Source organism: Gossypium arboreum, chromosome 1 (genome assembly GCF_025698485.1).
Source record: "Gossypium arboreum isolate Shixiya-1 chromosome 1, ASM2569848v2, whole genome shotgun sequence".
NCBI lineage: Eukaryota > Viridiplantae > Streptophyta > Magnoliopsida > Malvales > Malvaceae > Gossypium > Gossypium arboreum.
Window position 1 is genome coordinate 109415130 of NC_069070.1, and position 12464 is coordinate 109427593.

At 28.4% G+C, this 12464-nt stretch overlaps 1 protein-coding gene across 1 annotated transcript; it reads left to right on the forward strand.

The window, feature by feature from the left end:
• Positions 1 to 5674: 5674 nt before the first annotated feature.
• On the forward strand, positions 5675 to 9616 carry LOC108483248 (zinc finger CCCH domain-containing protein 18-like). The gene is made up of 8 exons (XM_017786537.2): positions 5675 to 6095; positions 6766 to 7684; positions 7765 to 7932; positions 8024 to 8203; positions 8287 to 8363; positions 8544 to 8714; positions 8794 to 8908; positions 8996 to 9616. The coding sequence occupies exons 2-8, from the start codon at positions 6777 to 6779 to the stop codon at positions 9063 to 9065; spliced, it is 1689 nt and encodes a 562-aa protein (XP_017642026.2). The 5' UTR covers positions 5675 to 6095; positions 6766 to 6776; the 3' UTR covers positions 9066 to 9616.
• The last annotated feature ends 2848 nt before the right edge of the window (positions 9617 to 12464 follow it).

A 12464-nucleotide genomic window follows, 5' to 3' on the forward strand; every position in this document is an offset into this window, starting at 1 on the left:
ATCTACAATTTCTTTTTAATCTGCTCCGTCACATCAAACCTTCGTTTAAGAAATAATTAAACATTTTAAAGTAATATTAATACGATATAGTTTTATTTGACTTACAAGATTTTATTTTTGTAAATATTTTTCATAACATTTAATTCTGTAAGGTAATTTATACAAATATTCACTTAATTATGTTTGCATTTTTATTTGAATTGTTCATGTTTAGTTCACACGTTAAATTGTTAATGAAAAGTTTTTGTCTAACTGATATAATAACATATTTAATCTTCAATACTTATATATTTTATAAAAGTAGAACGTCAATAATGACAATAAATCACAAAGAAATAGATAAAATTAGAATACATAGAATTTTATGTGGAAACCATTTAGGAAAAAAATCACGAGCAGAGGAGAAGAAAATTCACTATGTCGAATTCGAATGATAGAAGAGAAAAAACCATTACGTCTATTTATAGATTTAAAACCTTATTCTAATTAAAATCAAATAGAAGTAATGCAATAAGGTTAAAACACCTTACTCTAATCAACATCAAATAGCGGAAGTAAACTTCTATACGGATTTCATTTGTACAACTTGTACCGTACCTCATAAAAAATCCTCTATCTTGCCACTTGTATTTATTTTAATAAGAATTTAGATCACATGACTTCCAACATATTTTATCAATTTAATCATCAAACTTCCTAATCAAAGCTTTCAACTTTTAAAACAAATGTAATACCCATTTATAAATTTATAAACCTCCCCTCAAAAAAATTTTCTCTCAACTAACGAGTTGTTTTTCGAGTCAATTATTGATACCATTGAGTTTATCTTGAAATTTTATTTCCTTTTTATTCTTTCATTACTTTTCTTCTAAATATAATACTCAGTAACCCTTTGATTGATAAATTTTTGGCTAAAGAAAATAGAAAAACCTTAAAAGAAACACTTTAAGTTTACTATTATTGTTAACAGTATGATATTCCCTTCAAGATACATAAAAATAGCCCTTGATTTGTGAACCACCGACACCAATAACTTTTACTTCGAATTCATTGATTTCCACATTCTTTGTCATCATGCCATCAAAATATGAATTGGTTGTGGAGCTATCGACATGGGATTTCACCTATTGGTCTCCAAGACCTCATCATCTTCTAATATCCTCAATCATGCCTGCCTTTAAACACAACCTCAAACACAATGAACTCGTTCTGGGTAACAACCTAAAGATATCAATTCTAATCCATTTTGACGTCATGCTATAATTTTTGACCCAACTTAAACATAGTGGTTGTTAATGTTTAAAAAAAGGAATGGCTAAATCTGCTTTAAGTCTTCTTCATGCTTTTTTTTCCCTTTAATTTTTTATAAAATTATTATTTTAATAAATAAATATAGTGTTAGAAAATGAGAAAAATAGATATTCATTTATATAAAGATATTTTTATATTTTGTATGTATTTTATCGAAAAATAAACTTTTAAATAATTTTTTAAATATTTTAATTTTAAAATTTGAGAGCTACATTTGTTGAATTAAGGCCAAATTAATATAATCTATAAACATTGAAGGCTAAATTTGTTATTATATTAATAAAAAAAGACCACGCCAACATCCATTAGTGATTTAATGAAGAAGTTACCAAAATATTAAATCTCGATAATGGTAATAACTAAAATAAAAAAAATTAAACTTAGGTGATCAAAGCAGAAACACATCAAAAGTTAAGTGACTATTTATATAATTTACAGTAAATGAAAAACACAATAGGTTTTGTCTTGATTTTTTTTTTTTTTTGTGTATGTGTGTTCAATATGGTGAATCTCTTGAAGTCATCAGCTTGAAGAAGCGAGGCTTAGCCTTGGGGGTCGTTTGAAGGTGGAGCCACCCAAGGCTTGATATTGAAAGGAATTTAAAATATTGTTTTTTAGTTTTTAAGGGCCTAAATTTTTTTTAAACTTTTAAAGGTAAAAAAAAATTACCAATTTTTAAAGGGCCCTAAAAATATTTTTTTTACTTTTAAGGGCTCAAAATTTTTTTTTTACCAGTTTTTAAGTGACCTAAAAAAATTTTTCTCCAAACTTTAAAGAATCATAAAACCTCTTTTTATTCAATTACTTAGGGCCCAAAAATGTTAACAACTAACGTCACAGAATTTTTGGGGGTATTATATCCCAGGGGAATCTAATTTAAAGTCTCTGCAATTTTTGTTATTTGATAAGCAAGGTTTAACATATATTACTACATGCTTTGTTAAGGATGATGTTTGACTACTAAATTCCTTAATCATGACAAATATTTTTCTATTTGAATAATAAAAATTATTTGCTATTAAAGTTTTTAATATTAATAAAAAGGGTTAAATGAACCAAACATATATAAAATTATCGAAGTTATATCAATTAAGTAATTTCATTATTAAAACCATTGATTTAATTGTTAAATGACATGTCAAATATTATGTGATATGATTTAAAATAAAAAATTCAAAGAAAAGTAAAAGGTTACTGCTCAACTTTTAAAACTAAAAATAAGGTAAAACCGAAAAAAGAGTGTAAACAATAAAACTTTTGTAAAAATTTGAAAATCTCAATATTAAATTTTTTACAACATCCTCTTTTACAATCTTCATTTAAAAAATCATTTTAAGCTATGCCATATAAGATTTAACATCTCATTTAACAATTAAATTAAATATTTTAGTAATGGAATAACCTTATTGATTTTCCTTCGTGAAATGAAATTCGAATTTGGAGAGACAAATAAAACGAATTTTATCTTCCTCTATTGCGTATGTATATATAACTTAAATAGAGAAAAAATAGAATAGAAATATAGAGTTTTGCATCTTTCTATATCTCCCGAAAATTCTATTTTTACTAATAATCCCTATTCTTGGATCTGATTTTAACGAATCGAATCTTTCGACAATTTGTAATAAACTCTTTCTTTATTAAATTCAAAATTCAAATAAGAAGACAAGAACAATAGAATAATAAGAAAAGTAAGAATAAAGTAAGATAATAAAGAAAGTGGATTACATTGATAGTTTGAAAATATAATTAGAATGTTTTAAAGTTTAGAATTAGGAGCCAGGGAGATTGGCAGGGCCCCGGTCCACTCTTAAATAGAAAACTTTCAATTTAGGTTCTTTTATAATTTATAAAATTTTAATTTAGTAATGATAAAATTGCACTTGCCCCCAAAATGATAAATTTTTATTTCATTCTTTAAAATTTATAAAGATATAGACTATTAAATTAGTGAAATTATATTTTACTATCGTAAAAATATACAATTTAATTCTGCCCATAAAAAGTTTCGACTTTACTCCTGTTAAGGATCAGTTTAAAATCAAAACTATAATTTAAAGATGGATAGTACAATTAACTATAATAAATAATAAAAATGTTTTTATAATAACAATGTATTTTACTAATAATATCCAATGATAATAACAATGTATTTTATAATATCCTATAATAATATCCAATGATGTAGTCAAAACCACAATCAAATATGGGCAGAGAATAATGCTAATCACAACAGAAAAGCCCACTTCTCACTAATCATATTTTAGTTTTTTTATTTGGATTAAAAAGTTTCTTATTTAAATAATCATAACACTAATTATTAACCAATTATTTAATTATTTATCAAAATACAAAATCCCACTAGCCCAGGGTAAATTAAAGAAATATGATGTTTTTTTAAATTTAAGAACTCAAATTTTTTTTTTTTAAATATCAATATAGAAAGAGAGAAAGTGAAAATGTATCTTGTAAGGTGCGCTTTTAACCATGTCTGTTGAAAACGCGCCTTATAAGACGTATTTTAACTAAAAATTAATAACTTAGCTTCTTTAGTTAGATTATTAAATTTTAATGATTTTATCTTTACGTCTCGGTTCAATTCTTTTTATACTCACATTTGTATTTTTTATTTCAAACTTTTTAATTAATATTTTAATATAGTAACTCTTTTATAAATAAAAAGTTATTAATTAAAAGATGAATTCAAAAATAAAAATTTGAAAATAATATATTTATTAATTATAAATCTTAATTAAAATAAAAAAATTGAAACAATATGAAATAAAAAATAGAAATGTGAGTAAAATAGGAATCAAACACGGAACTTAAGGACAAACGCACTATTTAACTATTTAACTAAAAGAATTAAGTAAATTTTCAATTGACATAGCTGAAAGCGCGTTCTATAAAATGTGTTTTCACTTTTTCTTTCTAAAAATAACTTATACTGATGAATTTAAAAGAAAATGACATAATTTCTTAAATTTTATATAATAAAAAAGGCATTTATTTAATTTACCCACTTTTCCAGTCTTGGTCACCACCTTCATGAATAAACCCACCATTTTTTAATTACTAATCAATTCTCAGTTCTTACTATCAATAATTTTATCTAATAATTTTTAAATTTTATATAGAAAAACAGTAAATCACTATTAACATTTTTTTTCTAGGCGCACAAATTTGGGTATTATATTTTACTTATAGAATAGATTTATGTGAAAAAGAACTTATACTATTTGATAAAATGATGAAAAGTTAAAGTATAGATAATTTAAGTAATGAATTTATATTATAAAATATATTTATTATATTTATTAAAATAATAATGAAATATGATTAATTTATTTGATAAATATAAATTTTAAAACTTTAAAGATAAAGTAGGTAAAATATAAGGTTAAAAGAAATAAAATAAAGCAAAATAAAAAGAAGGAAAAATTTACATTAATTGATAAGTAGTTCATTATCTATTTATTATTTTCCACATTTTTGATTGAAAAATTTTATCATTTGCTTTTTATATAGATTATCAAAGCTGATGCTTAGAAAATTAAATCACTAAAATATTTATTTTTATTTTTAAATATATAATTATATATCTAGAAAATAAATACAACTAATAAAGTGTATGGTAATAAAAAATTATATTAACATGTAAAGTGGGTTTAACAGGTAAATTACACCCAATAGATATATAGATTGTAGAGTTACTTTTAATATTAGTGAAATTTAATTATGAATAATATAAATTTTAAAATTAATGAGAAATTTAAAATTCAAAATAAAAATCTTTTTATCAAATTAATTCATATATAAAATAAATAATTAACTTCTTCATTATTTATTTATTTTTGAATAATTTCATTATAAGTTTTGATAATATGTGCTCTTTTTAACACAATACCTAAAACTACTTATAACCCTTCCCCAACCCATAAATAATAGTATAATGTGTTTTAACACATTCGAACTTACGTATTCCTACATTAACAATAATACTTATTCCTACATTGACAATAATACTCATGCTAATAGAATTAAGACTTAATCGACTACACTCTTAATTATTGTAATAACAATCCACTAACTAAAATAAAATGCAATTCATAAAATTTATGATATAATAAAAAATTTAATTTGTATGTATAAAATTTCAGGTGATTTTAGTTCCCCCAATTGTGACACTAAAATTTACAAGGCCAAATGGCAAATACATTAATTACAAACTATAGTAGAGTGCAAGTGTTCCTGAAAAATCTAGACCATTGATTTACTAGAAAATTGACGATCCAACGGTAACTAATTAAGGAGAATTATGTTATTAAAAGACAAAATAAAATCCAAGTTTGAGGCAACATATGTGTTGGAAAATCTAAATTTAGCACATTGGAATTTTCAAAAAACAAAAAAATATTTAATAAAATAAAAAAAATCAGGAGTTTTGATATTTGTTAATGATTATGTAAATTTAAATAGTCAAAACTGTTAGAATGAAAGTCGAAAATCAAGCAAATTATATTGCCTTAATTCTCTGTATATCATTTATGAAATCTATCTGTAAAGATTTAACATTCTTTTTTAAGTTTTACTAAAAATTATTTAAAAAAAAAATCATTTAAAGGGACTTTTCCTTTATATAAACTTATCAAGTTGTGTTAGTTAGAAATGAAGTTGAAAGACAAGTTTTCACCAGGAAAAGTTTAAGCATGTTTGGTTTTCATCTACCACTAAGCAGCTTCATAATTTAAACACTCCAACCCTCAATTTTATAGTTTTGGTTGGTAAGTTTAATCATTTCTTCACCCCTTTCATTTGTGTTTTGTTTGGTAAGTTTTTTCAATTTTTGTTCTTTTTTTCAGATTATTTAAAACCCTGAGAAAGTTCTGGGTTTTGAGTTCTGAAAACTTTGGACTCTGGAAAATGTGTTTTTTTAGGCTTACAATTAACTTCAACTTCTTGGTGTTTATGTTTTTTCTTCTATAATGTAAAATATATTCTCTTTATGGAAGAATATATTTTGTGTTTAATGATTTGATTTCTTTCCCATGTTTGTTTGTTTGCAAATTAAAATATATTTCAGTGTGAATTCTTTTGATTTATTTTTTTTTATTTCCATGTTTACTGAAGATTTGAATTTCTTGTTCTTATAATGTTACTCAGATTTCATTTCTTTTAATATATTTCCTCTACAATTTACAGAGATTTTTTTAAAAGAAAAAGACTGAACTGCAGAGTAATTTTGCAAAGCTTTTTTTTTTTAAAGACTATTTGTGTGTTTTTTTTTTCCTGCCATTTAACTGGATCTGCAATTTTTTTTTTTTGAAGACATAGATTCTCTGCCTTTAACCTAACAGTTTAGTTAGATACCATAGCTGAAATTTGTATCTACTTTTTTTTAATCATTTTTATTTTTATTTATAATTAATATGTTTTTTTTTTTAATTTTCGCAGTGATTAAACAGATGGAATTTTCCGACTACACACAGATCTTATTCAATAGAATCAAGAAAATTGATCCTGAAAATGTTTCAAAGATCATAGGGTATCTACTGTTGCAAGACTATGGTGATCAAGAGATTGTTCAGTTAGCTACTTGTCCTGATATAGTTATGCAGGAAGTTATTTATAAATCAAAGCTTGAACTGCAACAACTACCATTTAAATCCGCTTCGCCCCCCATATCGCCTTCGATGAACTCGGTCCCTACTCTTGAATTGCCTTCACAGTTCTCTTCCTTTTCACCACCTGTTTCCCCATCTGTTTGCTCTAAGCTTTTTTTGTCTCCTAGAAGTGTCCAGGTTACATCCCCTTACTGGGACCAACAGCTTGTAGCTAAACATAGCCCGGATTTTACGACGTCCGGTTACTTGGATTCCATGTCTGATTTGCAGGCTCATACTCAGTTATTGAGTTTGGAAGATCCAATAGAGTTTGTTGAAAATGGAGGATTTTCAATGGCTAATCATGACGTTAAAGTAGGACGTCGGTATCAAAATCTGCCTAGCTTTCCTGTTAAGACTTGTCATTATTTTAACAAAGGGTACTGTAAGCATGGAAGTAACTGTAGGTACTTTCATGGTCAAGTTTCGGATAACTTCCCTCAAATGTTTGTCCATAATTCGATGGATGCTGTTAGTGAAGATCATGTTATGTCACTCGAGAAGTTGGAGGTTGAGTTAGTCGAGCTTCTGAAAACAAAGAGAGGGGATCCGGTTTCCATCGCATCGCTGCCTTTGTTGTATTACGAGAAGTATGGCAAAGTTCTGCAGGCAGATGGTTATCTCACCGAGAGCCAGAGACATGGCAAAGCAGGTTACAGTTTGACAAAGCTTCTTGCGAGGTTGAAAAACACGATCCGAGTAATTGACAGGTAATTATGATCTACATTTGCTGTGGAATAAGTTAGTTTTGAGGATTTATTTGAATCGTTCTTTCATGATTGTGTCGCAGGCCTCACGGACAGCATTCCGTCATTTTGGCTGAAGATGCTCCCAAGTACATGGAAAACCGAAACGATAGAAACGATCCAGGTCCGATTGTAAGTGGATCAAGACAGATATATCTTACATTTCCTGCTGAGAGCACTTTTAGTGAAGATGATGTCTCTAACTATTTCAGGTAACATGATAACCAAGTCCTTTGCAGGCTTATTTTGCTATCATATATGGTTTTCCAAAGTTTACTTACTTTTCCTGGTTTCTAATTGCAGCAACTATGGACAAGTTGAAGATGTACGGATTCCCTGCCAACAGAAACGGATGTTCGGGTTTGTAACCTTTGTCAGTGCGGATACTGTGAAGATGATCTTGGCAAAAGGAAATCCACATTATGTCTGTGGGGCTCGTGTTCTTGTGAAGCCTTACAGGGAAAAATCAAAGCTGGTTGACAGGTAAATATAATTGTTCCTCTTCTTCATTTCTATATACGAAGTTCACACAATATATCTAATGGTAAGATTCAATTTTCATGCAGGAAGTACCCGGAAAGAATTGAGTCTCCAATGTTTTATCCTCCACATTATATTGACATGGAATCCGAGCTTCAGTCGAGTAAGTTTACAAACTTATTGCAAGCATTGTAAATCAATTCGTGTCAGTTGATCATGATGATTCATTCTGAATGATAGGCATATTAATGTCCTTTCATATTTCAACAATGATTTAGTTTCATCGTTGAGTGCCAGCTTCTGCTTAAAATAACTTGTGCTCAACTGATATATGATTTCTCAGTTCCAAGAGGATACGCAACATCTAGGTTGTTCAAGAAGCAGTTTATGGAAGATCCGGAGCAAATCTTTCAACCTCCGAGGAGGCGCCTTTCAGATATTCATTTGGCACAAAAGCCGCTGGCCAATCAGTCCTTCTTTGCCCACTCCATGAATGAGTTGAAAGTCGTAGACGGTATCGAACTTTTCATACTCAACAATTTGACCTCCTCACTAATTCTATCCCATAAAATGCTTTCTTTTCCATCGAGCAGATCAACTCAATTTCCCGTCGGCCGAATTCAATTATCTCTTGGAAGCTCTCAACACCAGCACTGCATCAGATGAAAAAATCAAGCATGTAGAAGCTGACAACAACGACCAGGAGAGGTATTCTCGAACCCCAAAACTACACGAATTTTTCATCTTATCCATCGTTGGTTATAACAATTGTTTCCAACGTTGGTTCATCTGCAGTGACGGACTCAATCTGCCAGATAGTCCCTTCACTTCTGCCATAGCTAGTGGCATTTCCGCTGTCATTTAGGCCCCTTCTCCCCCAAGCAACACACATAATAGAGAGAGAGAGTTAGTACCAGTTCCAATGGTGACAATCTGCTAATTTATACATAAACAAGCCCTTTTACATTCCCCTCCCCCCCCCCTCTTTAACATTTGCTTTTCAAAGTCATCTGCAAGTACATATCATCCGGAACAAAAGCCCGAAGGAAGGATCTCCCCCTCTGTGAAGCAGCCGAAAATAAAGACGAATATGATACATACAAGTATATATAAAGAAGGATCTACAGTTTTTTATGTTAAAAATCACAGGGACAAGGCAAGAGAGGTATGGATCTTTAGAAGAGGATGTAATATAGGTCCTTTTTCTTTTTTTAGGTGAATCAACAAAAAAAGAAATAGAGAAGAGTGTGCAGAGAGTTTCAATTATGTTTGGAATCACTGTAACACTAGCAACAGATTTCAAATAACTTCAACAGACAAAGATAGCAACTTGTCAGCACTTTACACTCCCTACTTCCATTCTTTTTTACTGTTTTTGGTATGTTAATGCAAAGTCCAAATTTAAGCATCGAAAAAGATGGATTACATTGTATCATTCTTAAGGTTTCATCTTTGGAAGTTGACACTACAACCACGCGGTGGGTCCATAATATTTTCGACTCTAAATTGGACCTACCTGTATCTTATATGATAGTCTCAGGTGGAGTAGAATATAACTCCGCCATTCACGCAAAAGTGGAAACTAAAGCTGGAAAGTTATGTTACTTTTGGTGGTTTAATTGTTTGAAAATATTAGGAGTATGTGAAGCAATCATTTGAATAGAGTCACATTATTTATACCTCTCCTAACATCATCTATACCTCAAAATTCTCTCCCAAATTAATCATTCTTTACTTTTTACTTTAATTAACAGTTAAACAAAACCTTTGAAATTGATCTAAACCCGCTTGTTATAGGCCAATTTTAGTCCAGTTACATTTACAACATAAGCCTACCTACCCACCACCTACCCAATACACATAACTCATTCTCAAACCCAAACTAAATCAAAAACTACCTAAACCTACCCAACAGACCCATTTTACACTAAAACCCAATACTGGCCCAAACCTAATTGAAACCCTAAACCCAATTCAGCAAGGACAAAGCCATCACAAACCCTAGCCACCAACCCTCTGACATTGCCGCACCTAAGGTCTCCTCCACCCCCTAAGCGCCGCCAACGTCCCATCGCCTATACCAGCCTCTGCTCCACCGTTCAACCACTACCTGCACAGCAAACAGAACACGCAACAGCAGCAAAAAATAAGAAATAGACAGTGTAACAAAACTGGCTATAAAAGCCGAATGGAAACCATTGTAAAAGGGGATGGGTTCTTTTGAATATTCAAGGACAAACAAATCAATACAAAATTAGATTCCAATACATATGTAGCGGCGATTTCAAAAAAAAAAATACAAGAATAACACCAATCGAAGAACCAAATACCGATATCAAAGGTATAAGGTGATCTAGTCTTTCTATTTTTTATTTATTTTCGAATCTATACTTCTATACATCTCACATATTAAAAGTATAAAAGAAAAAAGAGAAAATAAATACCTTCAAGGTTACCAAGAAAAAGGGAAAATCGACTTAATCACAGCAGACACATGATCGCCGATATGAAACGTATGACGGTGATCAGTATTGGCGATCGGAGATCTGGGCTAGAGATCGGGGAAGAGAGAAAGTGGGGAGCAAAAGGTTTTTTTTTGGAAGAAGGCTGAAATGGAAAATAAAAAAATTTTTGGGGTTTAAATAGGGGTCACTAAACGGCGTCGTTTAGCTAAGCCCACTTAACCCCCAAAACGGCATCGTTTTGGGGAAACCGACCCGATCCGACCCGCCCCCAGCCAAGGATCCGCGTGTTTTTATACGAAAGGGCTAATTGCACCTTTTGCCCTTCCGCTTTTTCATTACTTTGCAATTTAGTTTTTTAAAGTCTTAAATTTGCCCCGAATTTGCGTTTGGATTTCAATTGAGTCCTGCTTGGTGCTGCGTGTTTTAGAAAAAGGGTTTATTATCCGATTTGGTTCCTCCCCGTTGCTTAGGCGTTTAACCTTTTCTTATCTATTAGATTTCAAATTTGCCCCAGATTTTCTGTTTCAAATTCAACTTAATCCTTTTTCGTTATTTAGCTATTTTTATTGATAAATTCGTTAGTTTTGCTATCTTTATTATTATTTATATTATTGTTATCATTAATATTTATGATTACTATTATTAATATTATTATTACCTATCCTTTTATTATTGTCATTAACTTATATCATCGTTATTAAAGTACCAATATTTTCTATTATTATTATTATTATTACTATTATTTCTTTATCTTTATATTATATTATATTATATTATTAGTTTTTACTATTATTAGTATTTGTTCTAGCTACAACTAATATTTCTAATATGCATATATATAGTTTTACGTAACATTATTAATAATTATTCTTTTAATATTATTTTTAATACATGTGTATATTCTTTTAATAGATATTATGTATACATTTTTATATTACTTATATGTATCTTTTTAGTATTATGTATATATTATGTACATATTTTTAATGTTATTAGTTACATATATTTCTTATACTTTTCCATGTATGTATTTTTTATATCATCTTACGACGTATACAAATACTATGTTATATATATAATATAAATTTTAATACCATATTATGTATATATTATTATTATATCTATTTTATCCTATTAAATTTGTTGTTAATACTAGTACATACATTTTATTATAGGAGTATATATATACCTTTATATATAGTATTATTTTCATACATCATTATATTTATTATTATACTATTATTTTCACTATTATCACTTATTATTTTATTTTAAATATTATTATGTATATATTTTTCATATATGTTATGTACATACATTTTCAATATTTATTATATATATATTATGTATATATTTTAACATTACTAGTTATATATTTTTACTATCTTATGTATATACTTCAAATACTATATAGTGTATTTCTAACACTATTACTATTTATATATATATATATATATATATATATATATATATATATATTACGAACATACTCTTAATATCATTATTATATATATATATATTCATTGTTTTTATTTCGTGTTTGATGCTATTATTACGTTTAATATATCGCAAGCATTGTTATTGTGTTTAATATTATTGTCGTATTTGTTATGTGCTTCGATGTATTTCTAACTCTTTTATTTTTTGTTTCCCGCCTATTTTATATCATTTTGTTATTCACTACTTTAAAGATTTTTTATTCATTTCAATAAATAAGGCAATGAACCGATTTAACATTAAGTCATCGATTTCATCGCTATGTTGGGTGAAATTCGTCGGCTCGCGTTAAAAATGGGACA

Excerpts from the sequence above, each read along its gene's own strand:
- LOC108483248 (XM_017786537.2), top strand. The coding sequence starts at position 6,777 with ATGGAATTTTCCGACTACACACAGATCTTATTCAATAGAATCAAGAAA. Across the intron at positions 7,685-7,764 it reads ACGATCCGAGTAATTGACAG|GCCTCACGGACAGCATTCCG; the intron begins GTAATTATGATC and ends ATTGTGTCGCAG. Across the intron at positions 7,933-8,023 it reads GATGTCTCTAACTATTTCAG|CAACTATGGACAAGTTGAAG; the intron begins GTAACATGATAA and ends TTCTAATTGCAG.